Source organism: Symphalangus syndactylus, chromosome 12, assembly GCF_028878055.3.
Source record: "Symphalangus syndactylus isolate Jambi chromosome 12, NHGRI_mSymSyn1-v2.1_pri, whole genome shotgun sequence".
Taxonomy (NCBI): Eukaryota; Metazoa; Chordata; class Mammalia; order Primates; family Hylobatidae; genus Symphalangus; species Symphalangus syndactylus.
In genome coordinates this window covers 47,019,915-47,045,271 of record NC_072441.2, presented here as the reverse complement: position 1 = coordinate 47,045,271, position 25,357 = coordinate 47,019,915, and the positions used below count along the sequence as shown (strand labels likewise).

General features: G+C 37.0%; 1 protein-coding gene and 1 long non-coding RNA gene across 2 annotated transcripts; both read right to left on the bottom strand.

Annotated features, from left to right (window-relative positions):
* Positions 1–8,466: 8,466 nt before the first annotated feature.
* DR1 (down-regulator of transcription 1) lies at positions 8,467–25,150 on the bottom strand. The gene is made up of 3 exons (XM_063625534.1): positions 24,137–25,150; positions 16,932–17,095; positions 8,467–10,561 (listed from the first exon to the last, which is right to left on the bottom strand). The coding sequence occupies exons 1-3, from the start codon at positions 24,354–24,356 to the stop codon at positions 10,415–10,417; spliced, it is 531 nt and encodes a 176-aa protein (XP_063481604.1). The 5' UTR covers positions 24,357–25,150; the 3' UTR covers positions 8,467–10,414.
* Positions 19,787–24,130, bottom strand: LOC134734109 (uncharacterized). Its single transcript, XR_010117482.1, has 2 exons — positions 21,616–24,130; positions 19,787–21,094 (listed from the first exon to the last, which is right to left on the bottom strand). It is a non-coding gene; the product is annotated as an uncharacterized lncRNA (long non-coding RNA).
* Positions 25,151–25,357: the final 207 nt, after the last annotated feature.

The window sequence follows — 25,357 nt, the reverse complement described above, 5'->3', positions numbered from 1 at the left end:
ACCTTTCTTCTTAAACAAGCATATGAAATGCAATTTTTTCTTCTTTTCCATTATCACCATCAAATATTTACCAAGTTCCTATCATGTATTGTATAGTAGTTCTAGGAACAAATGGTATGGAATATCAGGTGAACTGAGGGGTAACCACAAGTAGATACTTGTAATTTCAAGTGCAAAAACCTTTACTCTGTCAGTTGCTAGGGTACTGAGAGGATAATTAAATGGTCCCTGTCCTCTAGAAGCTCCCACTATAATAGAAATGGATTTGTCAACAAATAAATTATAATATGCTAGGAAGAATTCAAAAATAGAAATATCTACCACACATAAAGAAAGGGTGATTACACACAAAAGTATCAGAGAAAACTTCATATAGGAGCTAAAATTTAAGCTGGGTCTTGAGGTATGGTTTGAAGTTTGCCAGGTAAAGATGGGAAAAGGTTACTCCAGAGTTGGGAGGAAGCAGGCACAAAGGTAGTTAAAGTGATAGCATTATTTAGCCCAGATTTCATTACAATTAAGAGATTATAGAAAACAAAGTTGAGGTGTGCTGCGAAACATACTTTTTATGTAATACTTAAGAGCTTGGACTTTATATTATGATCACTAAGGAGCAGAGAAGCCTCATATTCACTTTCGTATTTCAGAAAAATAACACTGGTGGCAATGTGAAGGATAGACCGGGACAAGGAAGGATTGGCAGGAAGGCAAGTTAGGAGGTTACTGCAAGCTTCAGAAGAGAATCAATAAAGCTACAAAGTGAGGAATTGTAGTTGCCTAACCTCCAAGGCAGCATGATTAGAATTCTGTGTAAAATAATTCCTAAAATAGTTCTTTCTCCAAGGGTTATCCTTATATATTGATAGCTGCTGACTCATCAGTACCAATGAGATCATGATCCTTAATTTCAAATTAAGAACATGATCCTCAATTTCATTTATAGTAGTTATGGCTCATTTAAATCCTAAATAATGAGCCATAGCTGTTAATTTATTTATTTTGCCACGTCCATTGCTAAAGTAGCTACTAGATGTTGTTTCCTATTTGTAGAACAGTAAGTTTGTTACTGGGATATGGAAAACAGGGACCCTGCAATTTAAAAAACGCAATTTGGCCTTGTTTTTATTTTATTTTTACTCACCACTATACTAAAGCTGATGGGCTTGTTTTTAAGAGAAAGTGTACTCCAAAAGATTACAAAATTCTGCAACATTTGGATAAGGATGAAACTAAAAACCTGACACCAGGTCACTTTTTCTATAAGCTTTCTTTAGTATTTTGACCAAAAGACATATATAAAGCCTACACCACAAATAAACTTTATAAAATAACTTCTCATATTCTGCATAACATTGAGTGAATCACTTAGACAACAGTGGACAGAAAAAGGGAGCTGAAAATAGTACCAGACATTACCTCTGCTTCCTTAGAATACGTTCTACAATTACCTTGCAAAAGCACACAATTTTGCTATCCTCAGGCAGGCTTATAATTTTTTTAAAAGATCTTCAAATAAAGGTCATTTATTTTAGTATTTGTTCCAGTATTTCCAGAGTATTTTTGGGGAGAAAAGTTCTAGTGGAAGAAAAGTAGTTTTCATAATTACTTATATTGGGGTTCAAAGCCTTCACTTGTTAGATGTTATATTACAGTTATCCCTTGGTATCTGCCAGGGATTGGTTCCAGGATACCCCAAGGATACCACAATCCAAAATCCAAGGATGCTAATCATCTCTAGATTATAATATCTAATATAATGTAAATGACATATAAATATTGTTATATTATTTTTAAAATATATACTATTTCATTGTTGGGTTATTATTTTTTGTTTTTTCCCCAAATGTTTTCAATCCATCAGTCCATGGTTGGTCGAATCTATAGATGTGGAACCCCCAGACACAGAGGGCCAACTGTACTTAATTTCTTGGAATCTTAGTTTCCTCACTTATAACGTGTTTATAATAAAGACAGACCAAATTTTGTAAGGGTTACTAGTATATGTGTAAGGCAACTGCACATGAAAACCTAACACTATTTGGCTTAGAAAACATACTCTATCCTATGTAATATACCAAATAAGTGTTTCGGAAATAAATACCATTGTTCTTCATAGCTTAACCACACTACTACACCCTACTACATGGATTCTAGAAGTTTATTAGTGACATAAATATGAAGTTAATGGCATCTTTTATAGGCACAACAAAAGAAACAAACGTGTTAGAAGGTATTTGCATAATCAGACCATTTTGAGCCTGGTATGTTTTCCCCAGTAATTGGAGGATCCTTAGATGCCTTAACAAGGACAGTTTCTCCATCCTTTGCTGCATACATACTTTCTAATACTATCTCTCTCTTTCCACTCCCAATTCCTAATAAAAATCTCTGATTCACACTAAAAACTTATTCTGGCAAGTATCCCTCTTCCACCTCTACTGCTTCCTATGTTAGTGACAAGTGCTATTCATATAAAATATACAAAGGCAAGAAACATAAAAGGAAACAGTATGTACTATTCTTCATACTCAATACATATTTTATGTATGAGGTATATACATAAAATATGGAGTTTCATAAGTAAAACAAAATACTGCATACTATATGTCTATTACTTTTACTGGTGTGCCTGTGTTACCAGTCTATGACTGGACTATCAATACTTACCCTCACAGAGGAAATAAACAAATGAAATAACATATGTAAAAAAACTATTACAAAAAGAGTTGATCCTCATTGTTCATATCACATACAGCAGGTCCTCAACTAATGTAATTTCTTTTTTTGTTTGTTTGTTTTTTTGAGATGAAGTCTTGCTCTGTTGTCAGGCTGGAGTGCAGTAGCACGATCTTGGCTCACTGCAACCTCCACCTTCTGGGTTCAAGCAAATCCCCTGCCTCGGCCTCCCAAGTAGCTGGGACTACAGGTGCACGCCACCAAGCCTGGCTAATTTTTTGTATTTTAGCATAGACGAGGTTTCACCATGTCGGCCAGGATGGTCTCGATCTCCTGACCTCGTGATCCGCCTGCTTCGGCCTCCCAAAGTGCTGGGATTACAGGCATAAGCCACCACACCCGGCCTGTAATTTCATTATAACGTTGATGAAAAACAATTATTTACAACCAGGGCCACTGCCTGTGTGAATTTTGCATGTCCTCCACATATCTGCATGAGTTTTCTCTGGGTACCCTGGTTTCTTCTCAATTCCCAAACATGCACGTTAGGTGAACTGGTACAGCTAAATGGTCCCAGTATGTGTGTGTGTGCTGTGTGAGTGCACCCTGCGATGAAAAGGCATCCTGTCCAGGGTTGGCTCCCACTTTGCTCCCCAAGCTGCTAGGATAGGCTCCAGCTACCCAAGACACTGAACTGAAATAAGCAGGTTGAAAAACGAATGAATACAAATTACTGTAAAACAAAAATTTGTAAAGTATATGATAATCATACAAATGCACAATAAATGATGCAGTATGAAAGCACTCAGCAAGCCCACTTTCTTTCTTACTTTTTGTTTTTGAACTGCATGGTGGTAGGAGATGCTCCTTACAATTTTCACTTCCCAACAGTTATTCCTTGATTTAACCCACTACCACTACAACTGCTGTCACTCACCGATTCGCCAAATATTGGGTAAATATTTTTTACTTTTTTTTTTTTTGAGACAGGGTCTCATTCTGTCACCCAGGCTGGAATGCAGTGGTACCATCACAGCTCACCACAGCACCGACTATGGGATTGTTTAATGCAGGGTCTATCAATAACAACCCCATAAACATTTGGGGCTGGATAATATATATATATTTTTTGAGATAGGATTTTGCTCTGTTGCCCAGACTGGAGTGAAGTAGCATGATCATGGCTCACTGCAGCCTCGACCTCCCAGGCTCAAGGGATCCTCCCACATCAGGCTCCCGAGTAGCTGGGACTACAGGCGCAAGCCACCACCTCTGGCTAATTTTTGTATTTTTTTGTGGAGACAGGTTTCACCATATTACCCAGGCTGGTTCCAAACTCCTGAGGTCAAGCCATCTGCCCACCTCGACCTCCCAGTGTTGAGATTACAGGCATAAGCCACCATGTCCGGCCAATTCTTACTTGTTTTTATCCTTTCTAAATGTATATAAAGCTCACATTAATCTCAATGTTTAATTTTAGAAGTGTTTTGGGTCTTTATTAGAAATTTGGTAGTGTTTTTGTGACCAGAAATGTATGCCATAGGGACTTAACTCTTATTTATATCAATTCACCTATGGTAAAATTATTTCATTTTTTTTTTTTTTTTTGAGACAGAGTCTCGCTGTTTCACCCAGGCTGGAGTGCAGTGGCGCGATCTCGGCTCACTGCAGGCTCTGCCCCGCGGGGTTCACGCCATTCTCCTGCCTCAGCCTCCCTTGTAGCTGGGACTACAGGCGCCTGCCACCTCACCCGGCTAATTTTTTGTATTTTTAGTAGAGACGGGGTTTCACCGTGTTAGCCAGGATGGTCTCGATCTCCTGACCTCGTGATCCGCCCGCCTCGGCTTCCCAAAGTGCTGGGATTACAGGCGTGAGCCACCGCGCCCAGCCAATTATTTCATTATATGTTGTTTTTCTTAAACTCACAGTTTCCCAGAAACTATCAACAACATTGAGGACTTATTGTATTATAAATTATGTTTATATGTATATAAAGACTTTCCCTATTTCAATTGCGAATATACAGATCTGTGCACTCAAAAATAACAAGCCTATTAGGACTCAAACAGCTATTTGTATACCCACGTTCACAGAAGCATTATTCACAATAGCCAAAAAGCAGAAGCAACCCAGTGCCCATCAATGGATGAATGGATAAACAAAATATGATATTTACATACTATGGCATATTCAGCCTTTAAAAGAAATTCTAATACATGCTACAACATGAATGAACTTTGAAGACATTATGGTAAATGAAATAAGAATGAATCCATTTAGATATCTAGAGTAGTCAATTCATAGAGACTGAATGCTGGTTACCAGAGGCTGAGGAGAGGAGGTAATGGGGGGGTTATCATTTAATGAATACATAATTTCAGTTTGGGAAGATGAAGAGTTCTGTAGATGGATGGTGGTGGTGGTTGCACAATAGTATGAATATACTGAACGCCACAGAATTGAACACTTAAAACTGGTTAAAGTGGTGAATTTTATGATATGCATATTTAATCACAATTAAAAATGCTTATTAAAAGATGTACTAGTTATGAAATAGCATACCTCATCTGTTTCAAACTGGGTGTGGCTAACAATGAGGTAGAAAAGCAGCAAGCAGGTACAGAGATTTACAATAGCTGCTCTAGGTCCTATCAGGTAAAGGGATCAGCAGATGTGAAGTCAAGAGTCTCCTGTAAGATTTGACTTTCTTGGAAACATATTTTAATCCTGGGCCTCTTCTTTCCAAATCACCTATTTCTTTTAGTCTTTTTGCAGTGATACTGTGTGTTGCTTCTAACAGAGGTTCAGTTTCACAGCCTTTCCCTCAAGTGTCTTATCCTAAAAGTAAAACGTAGGTGATCTAAGGTGGTGGTTTTCAACAGGAGGCAATTTTGCCTCCTATACTCGAAACACCCAGGGACATTTGGCAATGTCTGGAGACATTTTTGGGTTGTCACAACTGGAAGTAGGGTGGGGAGTAGTGCTAATGACATCAAGTGGGTATAAGCCAATTATGCTGCTAGAAATCCTACAATGCACAGGATAGTCTCCCACAAACAAAGACTTAACCAACCCCAAATACTAACAATGCTTGGTTTGAGAAACCATGTTCTAAGGTTTTTCTAAGTTGCTTGATTTATGGTAGAAACTGATCATAAGTTAAGTTTCCTCCTTTTGGATTGCTTGAGCCCAGGACTTGGAGGCTATGGTGCATTATGATTATGCCTGTGAACAGTCACTGTAATCTATCCACTGCAATCTATATTAAGAAACATAGGCCAGGCGCAGTGGCTCACGCCTGTAATCCCAGCACTTTGGGAGGCCAAGGCAGGCGGATCACAAGGTCAGGAGATCAAGACCATCCTGGCTAACATGGTGAAACCCTGTCTCTACTAAAAAAATACAAAAAAATTAGCCAGGCGTGCTAGCGGGCACCTGCAGTCCCCACTACTCGGGAGGCTGAGACAGGAGAATGGCGTGAACCTGGGAGGCGGAGCTTGCAGTGAGCCAAGATCGCGCCACTGCACTCCAGCCTGGGTGACAGAGCGAGACTCTGTCTCAAAAAAAAAAAGAAAAGAAAAAAGAAACATGGTGAGACCCTGTTTCTTTAAAAAAAAAAAAAAAATTCCTTCCTCTTATTCCTTACTTTCTCTTCTCATTTCTTTTGAGGAAATAGGATAAGAACCAGTGGTAATAATTTAGGTGAAAGGAGGCTACTTATGTTATTCTCTTCACCCTGGCCGATCCTAACCATGACACTTTATATCCTGGGGGATGGTGAAAAACAGAGGAGCTGGGGTAGGACTTGTGGTCAAATTGTTGGGGACAGAGGAAAAAAACAAAACAGCAACAAAAAAATACAAGTGAAGAAAGTGGAAGGCAGTGCCTATGCAATCTGAATTGGATAATTCTTCCTGATGGCCATTTGGATATAGATGAGTTGGACAGACATAACTTAGGAACCTATATAAGGAAATATCATGCATTTTAATCAGGTTATAACCCAAAATTTAAAATTCAATTAAAAAATTAAATCACAGATTTTCCCACAACATACTAATTCAACATACTACTTACGATTACTTAAAATTCGCATTTTTTCTAAGGAGTAATAACCTAATGAGTATGTAATACTAATATGTCAGTTAATAAGGGCAATTACTTTTGCTCTTATTTTCCTCTTATACAAAATTAAATAACAACATACCTGCTGCAATATAACTCATTTGGTACAATTTAGGTGTTTTGAGAAATTCAACCCACTAAGATCATTAGGGTAATTAAGGGTACACATTAAAATGGTGCCTTACAGTTATTTTGGAAAACTGTTTGACAGTAAATACTAAAAATGAAAATACACACACCCTAAAATCTAGCAATTCCATTCTTAGGTTTATACTCAATGGAAATGTATACACTCACCAAAAGACATGTATAAGAATGTTCTCCACAGTACTATTCATAATAGCTTAGGACTGAAAAATTCTCAAATGACTATCAATGGGAGAATGAATAACTTTTGGATGTAATGAAAAATGGATAAACAAATGGAAGACTACACAGCAATGAGAATGAATGAACTACAAATACATGCAACAATAAGAATGGATCTCACTTTGGCAGGTTGAATAATGGCCTCCAAAGATAGCCAGCATATGAATCCCTGGAACTTGTGAATGTCACTTACATGACAAAAGAGATTTTGCAGATGTGATTAAATTAAGTATTTTGGGGTAGGGGGAATATCCCTGCTTTATGCATGTGAGCCCTAAACGTAGAGGCAGGGAAAGATCTGACTATAGAAGAGAAGATGATATGATGACAAAAGCAAGCTTTGATCATAGAGAGGAAGGGGTCACAAGCCCATAAATACAGGCCGTCACTGGAAGCCAAAAAAGGGAAGAAAACATTCTCCTTCACAACCTCAAGAAAGAGCCAACCCTGCTGATACTTTGATTTAGGCCTAATGAAACTGATTTTTGGACTTCTGATCTCTAGGACTATAGAAGAATAAATCCGTGTTGTTTTAAGTCACTACGTTTGTGGTAATTTGTTACAGTGGCAACAAGAAACTAAAATATTCACAAAAATGATGAAAGAAAAAAAGTGTATTATGTATGACTACATTTACATAAAATAAACAGGCAAAACTAATCTATGATTTTAAAAGTCAGCATAGTTAACTTTCAGCAAGAAAGAAGATAGTGTTAAGACAGGGGCAAGAGGAGGGCTTCTGGGGTACACATAATGCTGTGTTTTGATCTGAAGACTGGTATGTGAGTTTGCTTAGTTTGTGAAAACCTTTATTTGTGTACTGTTTTGTGTGTGTGTGGTATATGCAGTTTTAAAAACTGATGCCTTTTAAACACTTATTAATCTGATAATCTGCCGAAAAATATATATAACATATATTCAAGGGGATGGAAAAATACTTACTAAACAATAACTTTATTTCTCAAGAACGCTAAAGATTTTGTTTTTCTCTTCAAAAGATTTAAAAAATTTTAACTGGCAAAACATAATAGTGACTCTTAAATGCTAAAAAAAAAAAAAAAAAACAAAACCTAAAAATAAAATATTGCATAAGTAGCTTTGTTATGCCTTGATCTTAGGACTGTAAATTACAAAAACACAAGTAAAACCACATTTTTTAAAATAACCGTAAACAAAAACAAAAGGCAGGTACTACACACTAAACGACCAAAATGTCTTTTGGGCCTAAGATTCTTGAAACTAGTAAAAATGGTAATAATAGAAATCTCTCTGTAGATCATTAAATATTAAAAACCATTTATAAAACACATCACAATTTTATTGCTTGAAGAATACAGCATATGAAATCACAAGAATGTCAAAATGAAAAGTCACTAGGCTTCAAACTTATAATACATTATCAGATGCAGTAAAAAATTAACCTGAACTCTGCATCAGGAAAAAAAAAAAAGGCGTGGAAAATATCTAAGCTGTTTACTTAAGAAACGGATATACTTAAAATAGAAAGTATAAGGATGTTACAGTACAAATTAGAAAAGCCAACACGTATTAACTTACTGTTCTAGACTAGACTACCTTTGGTACTTAAACTTTTTAAAAAACAATTTCTTCTATCTCATCCAAATGCACTTCATGGGTATGACATCCATGAAGTAACTTCAACTTAAAACATTCAGCAAAATTAACCTTTTCACTTCACGGGGGAAGTATATTTAATAAATGTATAACAATATTTCCCTTTTACTAAAACTGCAAAATATGATAATTAAGAAACCTAATAGTTATAAAACTTTACTTACTTAGCTCTCCAATTAAAATTGGAATCCTGGGAGCCACAATCTATTTTTGGGCTTGGTGAATACATACGTTTAAAAGATTTGGCAACTGACATAGGAATTTAATTACTTAATACTATCTTAAGTGACTTTTCCTTTCTGTTTCCAAAATATAGACACTATGCCATTTCTTCAATATCCTGGATTCCTATAATCACTACCATACTTTATTTATTAGAACCAAATTAAAGCTTCTCTAACAAGCAGGTAGAAACTATTTATGTTCCATATATGGCTGATCAGTTATAACACAACTTATGTTTCATATAGGGCTGATCAGTTAATTCACATAGGGCTGATGAGTTGTAACATAACTTCTTAAGCAAAACTAATCTTTTTTTTAAAGCTATCACTTAATTATGATGGAGACAATAATGTCATCTCAAAAGGTAATGCTGGACTCTAGGCCATCTAGTCGGGAAAATGCAAAAGTAATTCTAAAAACAGTAAGTAAACTATAACTACAAGTTAAATTAAAAATCCCTTTCTCATAGCAAGCATACTCATTAACTTTCATTTCTTTCCCCCAGCAAAGGTTTGAATATTCATAAACCTCAGTTAAACCAAGGGAACCAATGCAATTGTTTCAAAAGTCCCACCTATATATTTCAATAATATGAGTATGGATGGACTAGGTAAGTAATACTATCAACAATTACTGAATTGGAGTGAAAGAGTAAAAATCATGACAGACTTCCAAACTGGGCAGTCTTTGAAATGTCATAGTGGAGCTCAAAATGAATTATGCTATAATAAAACTATAGTTCTTACCTCTACAAAAAACAGAAACAAAATAAAAAAACCACCAAATTTATACAACTACTATTAAACATACTCCCTCCTAGTTTTTGAATGTCTTGAAGTTTTTCTAAACAAGTATATTGATCTGAGCATATATATTTATTGCCTATATATGTACTCATTTTAAAAGACAAATTCAGATACTTACAGAACTGAACTCTTTCACCAACCCAGTCCAATGTCTACTGATTCACACAGCACCCCCCCTTAATAATTTAAAATTCACAAGTTTTAGTTTAGTTAAAAGGGCAGAGGAAATGCAAATGCAGATTTAGAGCTTTGTAGAAATTTCACTGTATTTTTATAAACTTGAAGTTTTCTGTAACACTGTTTATTGATCAAATGAAGGACTCGCTGCTATCTAAAATTTCATAAACACCATTAAAAATTCAAAATTGATATACTGAACCTTAAATTTTCAATAGTTCAAAGAGACAGTTTTTACATGTATAGCACACAATAGATGAAACTTAATAGCAGACATCCCTAGAATACCAATGACAAGTCCACCAAGATGCATACAAAATTACAGATAAGCATTTCTTTCACTGTTTTTGTTGTGCAGGGAAAAACATTTATAGAAGAAATAGAAACTCAGCTGGTGAATTTCAGATATCATCATCATCTTCCTCATCCTGAGAAGATCCCGCCTGATTAGATGCACTGGCTGAGGCAGCAGCAAGCTGGGCTTGTTGGGCAGCTTGCTGCATTTGAAGCCATTCCTGTTGGGCCAATTCTGCTTGTTGCTGTCTAGCCTAAACACCCAAAACATAAAAAAATGATAACAATTTTTTATAAACCCACAATATATACACTTTGGTTAAATGTAGATTAGGCCAATTTCAGACAGTTTATTACCATACTTGAATATTGTCCAACTACTATGCAATTGTCACACATTTGGAGAACATAAACTCTACAGGTAAATATAATTAGAGATTGCTTTTTTCTAACCACACAAGTCTAAGAAATTTCTCAAACTTGGATCTCTTATAAATGGCCCTGTTTTATTTCATGTAATTTATGACCTTCGGTTCAACTGAAGAAGTTGAAAAAGTTGACAAAAACCCACAATATTCCCTGGCTCTTTCCCTCTACTTTTCTCTTCCTTTCATTTCACTTGACTCTTCTGTACCCTCACATTACAACTTTGATATAAACATTTTTCAATCTAAAATTTATTTATATGGTTTAAAAGTTATCTAGTATAGTACCTCTACCTCATAGGAAAGAAGTACTGTACATGTATGCAGTAGCTACCCCGTTATTTCTTTCTGAGTTTCTATTACAATTCCCTAACCTACTATATGCCTATCTCTCTGTGTCCCTCATTCCCTCTCTGGTACACACATTTGCATATACACACATACAAATATACATATCCTTCCCGTATACACACTAGTAAAAAGATACTACTTAAAATCCATTCATCTGATATATCCTCTATTAAAAACAACCACAGGATTTTAGAAACCAGGATGCACACATATTAATTACCTATGAAACAGCTAAGGCTCCTTCACAATTTAATTTCATCTGTTTGCAGAAAAACCACACCAAAAGGGAAAAAACGAACCCGTTCTTAAAAAGGTCTTACAATTTCCCATTAGACTCTGCCAAAACAATCTTTTTCTCCTTCTCTGTCTGTTCTTGGAATTGTTCTTTAAGTCCAACTCATACCCTCCCCTTTATGCATAGCTAATTCCTAGTCATCATTTGAAATGCAAATCAGTTAGTCTTTCTTGACCTTTCCAGGCCGTATTTTATGCTCTATTTCATATACCATAATTCCCTATGCATTCCCATATCCAACCACTTTGTTCTAGAATTGTCTAAGTTTATATCCTTTTTTTTCACCACACTTGAGAATAGAGATTGTTTCCATATTCTTTGTTGCATTCCTAACACAAAGGCCCTCAGTATTTTCTGAATGAACATGCTACAGGAAAACACTGATGCCCAGCATAACCAGTAACATTTACGATTTTACCATGTACAATCCTCACTCTTCTGAATAATCTGTCATGACTTTATTATCCAAACATTTCTAGATGTAAATTCTAATCAGGTCATTATTTCATTTTTTAAAAAAAATCATTTGTTATCAATCAAATCCAAATTTCCTAGCCTAGAGTTCAAGATCTTCCAAATTAGTGTCTACCGCAACCTCTCTATAGTCTTTTTTTGTAAACATGTACTTTGTGCTTCAAAAAAGCCTAGAATACAAAATGTTTCCCAAATGTACACCATACTTCCTCATCTTTGCTACCTTTACTCATGCTGACATTCATCCTATGTGAAATTTCCTGCCACTTACTGAAATTCTACCCTTCCTTCAAGTCAAACTGAAATACTATTTTCTCCTCCCGGTATCAGTCAGTGTATAATCAAGAGATAGAAGTCACATGAGTTACTGGAATGGAAAAAATTTAATATAAAGAACTGTTAAACAAGTATAAAGTTGTTATTAGGGAGCTGAAAAGGCAGGAAGAGAACATGAAGATGTCATTAAAGTAGCAGCTACAGGAAGCAGCCACCAACCCTGAAACTGAGGGAATAAAGGAAAATGCTGGAATTTTTAAAATTTAGAAGCTTAAGAAACCACTTCATGGAACTGAAACTCAGACCTCGGAAGAATGGGCATAGATAAGCTAGTACTAATATATCTGCGCTTGGAGGAGGGCCCCAAGGGTTGGGATCCACACCACCAGAGTGGGGGGGATGCGGTGTGGGTTCAGGCTGGTTGTGTATTAGAGAAAATGCAAACTGTGTTCAGTCTCTGCTACAGGAAAACTGATGCAGGATGAAGAAGTGTTGCTGGGTTGTTCAAAGGAACTGAAAGACAAGAGAAAGTAAGAGAAAGCCCTTTCTCTTCCTCCATCCATGCAATCTCCCACGAGAGCCCCATACTGGCAAGAGTCTAATGGAGAGTCAGCTAGCAAAGAAACATGTGGCTTGCAGAGTACTAGGTCCAGTCACGAAGCAGAGCATAGAAAGGTGGGTCTGGAGCTAAGATAATTGCTTACTAGTTGGCATACTCCTGTACCCCCAAAATTTGATGTAATGTTTCCATACTTGGGATTTCTTTTTCCTCCTTCTCTCTTTCTTTCTATTTTTGTAGAGATAGGGTCTCACTATATTGCCCAGGTTGGTCTCAAACTCCTGGGCTCAAGTGATTCTCCCACCTGGGCCTCCTAAAGTGCTAAGATTACAGGTGTGAGCCACTATGCCCAGCCAGAATCTCTTTCTCATAAGTGGTCAGCCTTATAGTTATCTTCCTCATCCAAGTAGTCAGTCTCATAATGATATATTCTTCATTTTTTTTATATCTACAGTACCACATATGTCTTGCATACAGTAGGGACACGTTAACTGAATTCTGACTTAAATTTGTTGACTGAAGGTCAGGAGTAGGGTGGTGCTGGTGTAGGTGGCAGTAGTGAAGTGGAAGAAGAAAAGCTATTACCTTGGGAGAAAGCTATCCAAGTAGCCATAGTATCAGAGACAAAGGAAGAGGTCTACATTAAATGTTATTTTTAAAAAACCAGATGAGTAAGAATTGAAAGGAAAAAAAATTACTGAATTTGGTGATTAAATGTCTCTGTGGTAGGACAGAGGTTAAATTTGAGGAATAAGTGATTGTACATTTTCAAAAAATGGTAGCACTGATCATTATTTATTTATTTATTTTAGAGATGGGGTCTTGCTATGTTGTCCAGACTAAAGTGCAGTGGCTATTTACAGGCATAGTTGTTATGCACTGCAACCTTGAACTCCTAGCCTCAAGGGATTGTCCTGCCTCCATCTCCTGAGTAACTGGGACTACAGGAAGGTGCTACCTTTCTTGGTGGGTAACACAGATCATTATAGCAAAAGATGAAAGGGTTTGGGGGATACAAGGAGATGCAGAAGACCCATATATGGTTAAAGGCAAAGAGGAAGAAATAAGTAAGGAAAAGACTATAGATATTAGAAAAAACAAGGATAAGACAACTTTTACAATAAACAAAAACTTTATTTTGCTTAGGAAATTAGAAACCAGCCATTCTCCCTAATAATGACTGTCATCCATTTTTGTAAAGAAATAGGAAAAATAGTTGATTCTAACACACTAGCATATTTACTTTTATGGCAGGAATACACAGAGTTCAAAACCAACTAACAGAGCTTCGCTAAAAACATTTTAAGGCCGGGCGCGGTGGCTCATGCCTGCAATCCCAGCACTGTGGGAGGCCAAGGCGGCGGATCACCTGAGGTTGGGAGTTTGAGACTAGCCTGGCCAGCAGGATGCAACCGTGTTTCTACTAAAAATACAAAACTTAGCCGGGCGTGGTGGTGCATGCCTGTAATCCCAGCTACTTGGAAAGCTGAGGCAGGAGAATCGCTTGAACCCAGGAGGCAGAGGTTGCAATGAGCTGAGATAGCACCATTGCACTCCAGCCTGGGCAACAGAGCAAGACTCCATCTCAAAAAAAAAAAAAAAAAAGAATTGTAAGAGTTCATAAGAAAATTGCAGGGCAAATCAAATATGTAAATTCACCCAACTTAGGCATACCTATATTTTGTGGTCTAATCAACTACAAATTGGTATAATTTTGTGACATGGAAAAAATTCAAATAATTTCAAGTCTCTACAAAGGTTTTATTGCAAAGGTGCTTGATTTGGTAGTTCATTCAATGGTCTGCAAAGTTGTGTACTAGTTACATTTCCAATTTAATTAACTTTTAGGTGCCATGGCCCTGTATCAGCTCTGATACTTTTCTCTGAACATAAAAGCATTTCTATGCCTTTAAAACTAACTGTTGAGCTGGGCTCGCTAGTGCACATCTATAGTCCCAGCTACTCGTGAGGCTGCAGGAGTTCTAGGCTGAAGTGTGCCTGATCAAGCCTGTCAATAGCCACTGTACTCCAGCCTGGGCAACAGGGTGAGATCCTGTCTCTTAAAAAAAAAAAAAAAAAAAAAAAAAAAAAGTTGATTGATAAAATTTGATTTGTATTCATTTCCACAAATTGAACATTTTTCAGTGATACTTACTCTAATATATTTTTTTCTCTCTTGCCCCCTACTCAATCCATCCCAAGTATTTTTCTTCTAAAATTGGCGTGTGAAAGACAGGTAAGCAGGCATATATTTCCTAATTCATTTTTCTTTAGGAGGTTTTCATTATGTTTTAAGACTCTCACTCCCACATATTAAAATGACTCATTTATAACTTAAAGTTAACTTTAATCTTGATGTATGAAAGGTTCCCTCCTTCCAAATATTTGCTGCTAGCGTCAAATGAGACTGTCGTGTTAATATTTAAAGTCTAAAAAATGAAGTGATAAAAAAGGTGTATTTACTTATCCATTCTTTCATATTTAGAACTTCAGTGCTCTAGGGAAGAAGTACTAGGCAACTGCTATAATTTTACCTCTCCGCTGGTCATCCTCACAATAGTAAAGAAATACTAGATCTTCATACATAAGCCAGGGTAAGAAACAAGGGAGATAAAAAAGAGGAGTAAAAAACAGATAATAGGGATAGAGAGGTGAAGACAGATACAGCAGGCAGTCAATTATTTCTTTATATTTTGCCCTGGCAAGGATAACACATATTCTATTTAAAAGCCCCATAATAAGTTTAAGCAGATAAAATGGAGGCTAGAGCATCAGCATGGTATTGTAGAAACAGTACAGGCTTTTGGGCCAAAATACCTAAGTTTAAATATAGACTCCAACACTTCCTAACTTTCTGAACTTACTGTTTTATTTAAGTCAATCTTTCCCACTCAATCCTCCCCAGTAGACTAAGCTCTATAATGACAGGAACCCTGTCTCCTTATTCACTCTTGTAAGCCTAGCACCTAGCACGATGCTTGGTAAATAGTAATGACTTCAGTAAGTAACTGTAGAACAAATGACAAATAATTTCAAGCAAGTTTTTCCACCTGAGTCTATTTCTTAATATGTAAATGAATACAATAAAATTTGTATTTCATAAAAACTCTGCCAAGTTTTTATGTATTTAAAGTATCCAGGAGAAAATCTTCTGTCACTAAATGTTTAATTTAGCATTCTCTAGATGGTCTGCAATAGCATAAATCAATAAATAGCCATCAATGTTTTTAAAACATCAACACCTCTTCTTTCGTACCTCATATTCATATGGATTATAACATTGCATGTACTCACGCCTGCTTCAAAGGCTTTTTCTCTTTAGTGCCTATGATAGGTTGTTGTGAGGATTAAATGAGATAAGGCAGGAAAATTACTTGGCAATGTGATTAACACGTGGTTAGAACTCAATAAATGTAAGTTTTTCTTTTTATCTTAAGTTTAAATGGTACTTGGTGTCTAGTGACTAACAATACTTAAAACTAAAATGCAGTTTGATGTAAACCAAACTGATTGTTATGGCTGCAGAGAGATCAGCTACAGGACTAACCTGGAAGAGTTTACCTAAAATGATACTTCGCAGTTCTAATGGTTACTACAGCTTCTCTTCTATTCAATCCAAAGCTGCCTTACAATTTCAAATGAGAGGCCAGAACTTAGAAGGGAAAAAATAGCCTTGCCACCAATTCCCCTCCCTTTTCTTTTTGAAACAGAGAATATTAGTATTTGGTTCTAATCCTTCAGAGTCTAGATATTAGAATTATTACAAGCAAGGAAGAAGAAATTTTCTCCCTTCGCTCTACTAGCTTTAAAATATTTTTTAAGATTAAAATGCTTCAAACGTGTATATTAAAGACCTAATTTAACTACACAGTTGATATTAATCAATTTTGCTTGTATGTCACGAATCATAAAATTTGATATAGTATTTTCTCATCAGCTCATCATTCTAAATCTTAAGAATATTTAGGTATACTTTTCATGCCTTAAAATGGTCATTCTGTCTGAAAAAATATCAAAGTGAAACTTCAATAGGTATTTGGAGTTGTTCTCTTTAGAAAACAGACTGCTGCAAATATTTACTTTCACATAAACCAGAGTCAAATTGGTCAGCTCTGAACACCAGATTCTATAATCAACTACCTAGAAAAAGGGAATCGTCTGGGTATGTCTGTCAATTTAGGAAACAATTTCAGTTAGCAAACAGGGTAAGATGCAGAGGAAAATAATTTAAATAAATTACTTACTTTTGCAAATAATTCTTGTTGCTGTCTCAATAACTCTTCTTCAGGAATGCCAAGGTTTTCCAAACGAGAACTGGCCTTTCTTCTTTTTAATGCTACTGTTTTACACTCTTGCAAGACTTCTTTTACTTCACTGATGTAAGAGCCAAATCCCAAACTTTCTAGTGCTAGAGAAATGAACATATTAAAATATGAAAGGGTGATAAAACAGCTTTCCCCCAACCTGTGGACCATGAAGTTTTTGTGGGCTTTTCTTTGGGGGAGGGGAATGTTTCGCTGTTTTCGAATAATTTCACCTATTTTATAGTTGTACAACAATTGTCTGGGCAGCCAAGACAAATATTTTATCAGATTTATCAATCTGCTAAATATTAGGTGGCAAATCAGTTAAAACTTGAAGAACCAAGGCACATGCCTTCACTTTTCATTCTGACTAATTTTTAAAAGACCAAAGCATTTCCTGTAAGCAGGAAGGAAAAAAAAGCCCATTATAAGAACATATGGTTTTAGTAAGAAAAAACATTTTGTGTCATTTGACTTAGAAAAAGTAGGCTGGTAACACATTCTCTACTAAGTTCCGGTAGGACAGAATAAAAGAACAGAAGTTTTTCTTTTGTCCAATATACCAACAGGAAGCTATTTTTAGCAGATACTCAAACTGCCAAGTTTAAAAAATACTGGTGGAAATAAAAGTCATGAAATTCAGCACTTATAGTCAGCCAACAGGTTTCTCTTGAAAATAAAACTTAACAGGAAAAATAAAAACATATTTAAATGATGTGGCAAAAAAAACTGAGCTGAAAGACTATAAGGATATAAGAAGCACTAATAAAGATTTTTCTCCTCTTTTCATATTTAGAAGGAAATTTTATAAGGAAAAAAAAATGGGCTAGGCATGGTAGCTCACGCCTGTAATTCCAGTACTTTGGGAGGCCAAGGTGGGAGGATCCCTTTAGTCCACGAGTTCAAGACCACCCTGGGCAACATGGCAAGACCTCGTCTCTACAAAAAGTAAAAAAATTAGTCGAGTGTGGTGGCTTGTGCCTATGGTTCCAGCTACTCAGGAGGCTGAGGTGAGACGATTGCTTGAGTCCAGGAGATTGAGGATGTCATGAGCCAGGACTGCGCATTACTGTACTCCAGCCTGGATGAGAGAGCAAGACCCTGTCTCAAAAAACAACAAAAAAATCACACACCCTAAATACCTTCTATAATCCAGAAAAGACAAGGCATAAAATTTCCTTTTGGCTCATGGTATTTAAAATTATATTTTATAGTTTTGGTATATTGACTAATGCCCCAAAGGCATATTTTGTATTGTGAACCATTGATGAAATATAGGTGGTGAAAAACACAGTAAATCAATTTAAGTCATCAGTTCTTAAAGTCTTTCAATCATTATGTTGAACTAGACTCCTTTTAGTATATATGTTCTCACTTCTAACTTCAGGGATTTGCTCTTCTGGGAGAATGCCAAAAACACCTTTACAAATCTACATGCCCATGCAGACTGTGGTTTTTAAGACATTTTGAATGATTTACAATTTTAATTACTTCAAATGTTAAACTGTTTTCATCAACCTTCTTCAGAAATAATCTGATGCCAAAAAGCATAGTACTGTCCTATTATTAAGTTAACTCACCTCCCCTGACCTTCCTAAAAACTTCAGAAAGGCATTATTCTAAGTTCTGTATATCAAATTCACCAACATGGCTGGGCATGGTGGCTCACGCGTATAATCCCAGCACTTTGGAAGGCCAAGGTGGGCAGATCATGAGGTCAGGAAATCGAGACCATCCTGGCTAACAGGGTGAAACCCCATCTCTACTAAAAATACAAAAAAATTAGCCAGCGTGGTGGCAGGCGCCTGTAGTCCCAGCTACTCGGGAGGCTGAGGCAGGAAGATCGCTTGTGCCCAGGAGTTTGAGGCCACACTGAACTATGACTATGGCACTGCACTCCAACCTGGGTGAGAGAGCAAGACCTTGCCTCTTAAAAATTAAAAATAAAGCAATAAATATCATATTGTTATTAGTTTTAGGGTTGTAGGAATCAACAGGTAATTAATATAAGGCATTTAACAGTGTCTAGCACATAAGAATCGCTTAAGCAACTCAGAATGTGTATTTCTCATCTTTATTTTTTATTTTAAATTTAAAAGAGTACCCTCATAAATGTACAGGACCTAAATGAACGGATAGCTATACAATATCATATTTAAATTCAAGCTGGACGAGCATATTTATAAAATATTAAATTTATAAAATTAAAAAATCAACACAATGGAGAGACAACCCTTCAAAATACCATAAATTACTATACTATACATTAAGGAAATCCAAGCCAGCCGGCCATGGTGGCTCATGCCTGTAATCCCAGCACTTTGGGAGGCCAAGGCGCGGGGATTACTTGAAGTCAGGAGTTAGAGACAAGCCTGGCCCACGTGGCAACACACTGTCTCTACAAAAAATACAAAAATTAGCCAGGCATGGTGGCACACGCCTGTAATCCCAGCTACTCAGGAGGCTAAGGCATGAGAATTGCTTGAACCTGGGAGGCAGAGCTTGTAGTGAGCCGAGATCACACCACTGCACTCCAGCCTGACAGCGTGACTCTGTCTCAAAAAAAAAAAAAGAAAATCCAATCTAAGGTATTTTTAACCATGGAAGGCTTGGATTAAAAAAAATTTTTAATATATAACTACCTTTAAAAACATTCAAGGCTGTGAATGAGAACACTGCTTTCAAGAAACTGGCAAGTAGGTCCGAGGTTAATATTTAATATTATTCAAAGAGTTGCCATATGTAAAAACTATACTCTCAATAAAATGGTTGAAAAGGAGCAGCCATAAATTTAATTTCAAAAATTTCATTGACTTTAATTTTAAACACATTTGGCTAACAGATATCAATAACTGGACATAATACCTTCTAAATAGAGAGATATTTTACATCATTTGCTATCATGTATTAGTTATCATTCCCATTTTACACAAAGAGAATATTAAAGGATAAAGGAAATGGCTCCCAAGCAGGGCCACCATTTACATACAGTTAGGTAGGCTGTTCAGTACACAACATACTAGAGGGCCATTCTTAATTGTAAATACCATAAATTCGTATGTTTACTGTGATACTTTTTCTGGCAGACAGTAGTAATACTTTTTAAGGAAGGAGTGCCTTTTTCTAATTTGTACAAAGAGACCTTATGCACTATTCATGGCCCTATTTCTAAGGATCTCATCTTTCTAAAACAGAAAATATTTTTTTAAACATTTGTGAGTAAAACTAACACACATCACTATCTGTCACCCTATGCCGTGTATCTCAAAACTACAACCAGAAAAGTCCATGGTGTACATTAGGAGAAAAAATACTTAGGACATTTTTCAGCTTAAAAGACAGATGCTAACAAGACAGCTATTCAAAAAACAAAAAAAAAGTAAAAATTTCTTCCAAGCAACAATAACCTTCATATAGGCTTATCTTATTTTACAAAGTGATGTATTCCTGAAAGGTTCTGTCATAACATGAATTTATGTGAATCACTTTATACTTCATATGCATAAAACATGTTTTTCATTTTTAAAATTATGTGATATACAGTACCTTTTAAATATATAAATCAGCATTCTCTAATTTCTCCATTTTCTTTTGTTTGTGGGAAGGAAGCAACTAATGTATTTCACATAAAATACATTAAGAGGATGTAGGCCAAAGTGATTTCTTGGCTCATTAGCCTGGCAAAGGTTTCTGAAGACCCTTAAGAACCATGTCCTCCATGGTGTCACTACTGGAAATCTTGGACAACAATGAGAGACTAATGGCAGAGAAGGAATTGAGTATCATTTACCTTAATATCCTTAGTAGTATCTAGCACGATGCCAAATACTTGGTAGTATTCAGTAAGTAATTGTGGGGTAGCAGAAGGAAAACGGAAACAAAAGATATATTAATTTTAAGAAAAGTATTAATAAAATCCTAACTTGAAAAGCATTTGATTATGTGATAAATTTTGCAGTGCAAATTAGATGTGTCCCTTCGGAAAAAATATCTGTATAAACGATTATTTACTACTTACGTCCACTTTCCAACAGAGACTGTGGTTTAGACTTTAGAGCAAAGGTTCTCAAACTGTGGTCCATGGACTTATGCCAGAACTGCTCCTAATGGTTAACATTAGTTAAGTATGGAAATTCAAAGCATTTTAGTACCTTCATTGCAATTTAACAAAATAATTTTATGTCTATTGAATCGAATAGTAAAAAATTGAGTGTTGGTCTTTTCCTCATCTTTTCCAGTGATCTATTTTCGTGTTATCTTACAAAGGTACCAGTGTGAGAAGGACAGGAATTTTTTAAAAACTCCTTCAACATAAGACAGCTTGGAGCAACTCAACGGCTGAAGATGCAAATTCTCAGATACTCTTTCAAACTTTTACTACTTTCAGTTACAATTCTCATAAATGTGAGGGGAGATATTTCATGTAAGGTTCTTAACCCCTGACTAATTCTCAAAAACTACAAGTAATACCTGAAATCAAATATTATTTGTACATAAATAAGAAAACCTTTGTTAAAAGATTTTCCTAAGGTTAAAGAATTCTCAGTGCAGAACTTACAGCTGACTCTCCCTGTCAATTCTTTCTATAAGGCAACAGAACATGTTAGAACTCATTCAAGGATACGTGTTCACAAAAAACTGCAACAAAACAGGAACACCTTTTATAGCTTAGAACTCCCTCTATTCATGTATCTATGGTCTTCAATACCAAGTCTACTTTCTTAAACTCAAAATAAGCAAAACAGAAAAAAAAATTTAGATAAGTTATTTCATAGATTTACTGATGATAACATTAGTTCAACTTTAACATGCATTTTACAGAACTATCTCAGAATGCTGAATTTGCTCAGACAAGATAAAGGTGGGAAATGAACAAGTGAAATGTCCTGAAGCAAAGTCTAATTCATTACACTTATCACTAAAAACCCAAACTTCAACATGTGAGAATCATACCACTTTAAAATGTACATTACTTATTCCATTTGGATATATTCTACATTCCTAATCAATGCTGACAGAAAAGTATAAAAATGTCCTATCTATTATGATTAGTGTATAGAAACACACTTCAAACACCTAAAACACATAAACCTTAAGAATTTCTTTAAAAATGTAATCTCTCAAAACAAAACTTCTTTGGAATAATTAAGCAATATGAGATTATAAATGTATAAAGTCTACGACCCCAATTAGGGAGAATTCTTGGGCGAAAATGTAGATTCTTATCCACTTTTAAGAACAGCATAATACAAGAAAAAAAGGTAAATTTTTAAATTTAAGGTAACACGTCAATATATGATTTTTAAAAACAAATAAATCATCTTCATTACACAATGGAAATGCTTTTTCACTATAGCTTTCTGACTCACACATTAAACTGAATTTAGCACATTCCATAGTTGAATTATTTAGCATACTGCTTGCTACAGCTGCACTTCTATTCCATCATGTCAATCAGAAATCTAAATATACCCTAGAAAAGAATCAACTCTCCCCAAGAAGACAGACTGTAATGTGTTATTAGGTTTTTGGAACGATCCCCACTTCTGTAGTGTAAACAAATGTTTAGGCAGACCCTGTTGAAATCTTTTGCAATTTTCATTAGAAAGGCAATGTTGATAAAAGGTACTTTTTCCTTTTCATGAGTTGTAAAAAGAAATTATAGCTATCTGTGCTGGATAATCTTGTGAAAGACTTATGACAGCAATCACACATACAAAGTAAAAATAAATACACAAGGGAAAAAATAGACAACTTGGCTTTCATTTTACTTGCTAGAGTATTCAGCACATCAAACAAGTAGAAAAAAAAAACTAGTACTAGTTTTAAGAATCAAATATGCTTTTTCCTAGGGATTTTTCTCCTTATGTACTGAAATGGCAGGATATATTTTAGAACTACTTTCAAGACGTCATAAAGAATTAAAAATGAATCATTTAATCCTTTTGTCAATATTGACAGTAAATTGGATATGGTCAATATAAGCAGATGTGTTCTCTACTTCAGTACAACAGGAAAGTCACATTTTAAAAAGTTAAATTATAAAAATTAAGTGACAGACAACCACCTGCCTATCAAAATGATTAAAATTAACCATTTTTTCCCTGATTTCACAAGCAATCAATAATTTTAATTAGATTATTACGAAAGGCAAGTTCTCACCTCAAACTGAGCACAACTTTTTCACAAGAGTACATGTAAAAATATCGCAAAAGGTACATTCCCGAAACATTATGACTAGTAAATATGTTTCTCCTCTCTGAAACCATCAGAATACAGTCCCCCAAATCCCTATTACGGGACCAAATCCTTTCCAGGATAAAAGAAACGGTTGAAGCTTTCAGAAGTGCTGTTCCATAAAAGCCTAAGTGTATACATTCAAATAGGAATGACAGCAGGAAAGGACGGGTAAATTTTCCGTTAAAAAAAAAACTTGCATAAACTTTCAATCAAAGATTTTAAAACTTACCTCCCCAGAATAGAACCAAGCAAACGACATAAAAGCAAACGAAAAGAAAAAAACGAAAATTTAAAGTTCACCCTTTTCTTACAGAATGGAACAGGAGCGCTTTGGTAACTCATTCATGAACGTACCATCAAACCATTTTTACAGCAGAAAACATACTCCTTTTATTCAACAACGATAAACTTGACAACGCTGAACACATTGTATGTTAAGAATTTTTTAACTCATGTGTTCAGAAAATAAATCTTTTCCTCTACATTGGTAAAAGGTCAGGTGGGGAAGGGGTGCTCTGTCTCCACCCATGCTTGAAGTTCCTCCGTCTGAATTTTAAATTTCCAAAGAACTTCTGCGTTCCTTAATTATCTAAGTTCAACTTCAGGCAAGCAATTCTTGTTGCTTCGGCTTACTTGGCTGTAAAGTGAGATCACTCTTCTTCCTTGTTTTGGGGACGTTGACCTAAATGTTTGCACTCCTTACCTGTATTCGCTGGATGAAAAGTACTGCAAAAATGCTACAAAGGGATTGTTTTTAAAGCACCGGCTGCCTACATGCCAGTCTGGCTTTTTCATTAAGTTACTTACCAGGGAAGAGGAATGAAGGCTTTAACACGAAAGGGTCACGCGATTAGCAGACTGCTACCCTAGAACCTCATTCAAACCAATTCCCACACATGACTTACCTTGTATGACATGCTCTGGTGAGATGGTCTTCTTTTCCGATTTGTTACAAATCTCATTGGCTTCAGAAGATATAAGGTGAATGAATTCAGTGCAGCAGTTCACCACCAGCTCTCGAGCATCGTTGGCCACCCGGACATTAGGAAGAGTCTCTTTGATCATTTTATTGATAGCAGCTCTGGGGATAGTGAGATCATCATCGTTGCCAGACGAGGAAGCCATAGTACCTTCCTGTTTCTCGCGCCCCGGCTTTTAAAAACTCCCCAGCTCTGGTCCACTACTTCACGGAGATTTCTCAAAAAGCCGCCCTCGGAGAGTGATCCCGGGGGGTGCTTTGCGAAGAGGGTGCAGAAAATGAACGGAGGAGCAGCTGGCTTGAGGGCTGGGAACACTCGCGTGTGAGAGATTTAGGATGAGTTTGGGAAGAAAGTGGGGGCCTGAGGATTCTAGAGAGAGCACAGCCCAGGCTGAGGAGGGGAAAGCGCGGTGGTCCGGAAATCTGAGCGGCTGGGAACCACCTTCGTGTCTCCTCAGAGGGGCGGGCGCTGTCGCCTAACCGGTCCCCAACGGCGTCGGAGCAGAGGCAAGATCCAGGGGCACTGGCCTCGCCGCGGTACCGGGCGGGTACCCAGCGGGCTCGGCTCTATAGAGCCCGAGGCCCCGCTGCCGCTGCCGCCGCCGCCAGCAGCCGTTGCCGCCGCCTCGGCCAAACCATCCTTCAGACACCCGCGCCGCCGCCTCACAACATGTCCGCCGCTGCCGCTGCCGCTGCCGGAACGGCGTTGGCCGCCTGGGAACTAATATGGACAGAGCCAGGCACAGTGGGAGTCGCAGTGGCTGCCGCCGTGGCCGCGTAGCCCGAACGCAGATCGTGGAAGCCGAAGCGGCGGCAACGGTGGTCCCTCCAGAGGCCAGGGAAGGTTTGCAGGAAGCCGCTCCCGACACCCTTTGCGCCACCGGAAGCCTCGTTCCCTCAGATTTCCCCCTCCCTCCCGGACCGACTTCCGGGTGTGGCTGCCGCCCTTCCCCCACCCACGCCGGCAGGAGCCGCCCGTTCGCGCTGCCAGCAGCTTCCGCCTGCTACGGTCCTGGCAAGCACCTCGGGATCCTATTCCTTCACAGGGGCTCTAGCCAGGCAAGCGCGCGCCTCACTGTACCGGAGAGCTCCAAGCACGCGCTTGGTCTGGGGCCCGGACGCTAGATCTGGGAAGGGGTGGGTGGCT

Coding starts and splice junctions, on each gene's coding strand:
- DR1 (XM_063625534.1), bottom strand. CDS start 24,356: ATGGCTTCCTCGTCTGGCAACGATGATGATCTCACTATCCCCAGAGCT. Junction 17,096..24,136: donor ACCAGAGCATGTCATACAAG/GTAAGTCATGTG, acceptor TCATTTCTCTAG/CACTAGAAAGTTTGGGATTT. Junction 10,562..16,931: donor AACAAGAATTATTTGCAAAA/GTAAGTAATTTA, acceptor TTGGGTGTTTAG/GCTAGACAGCAACAAGCAGA.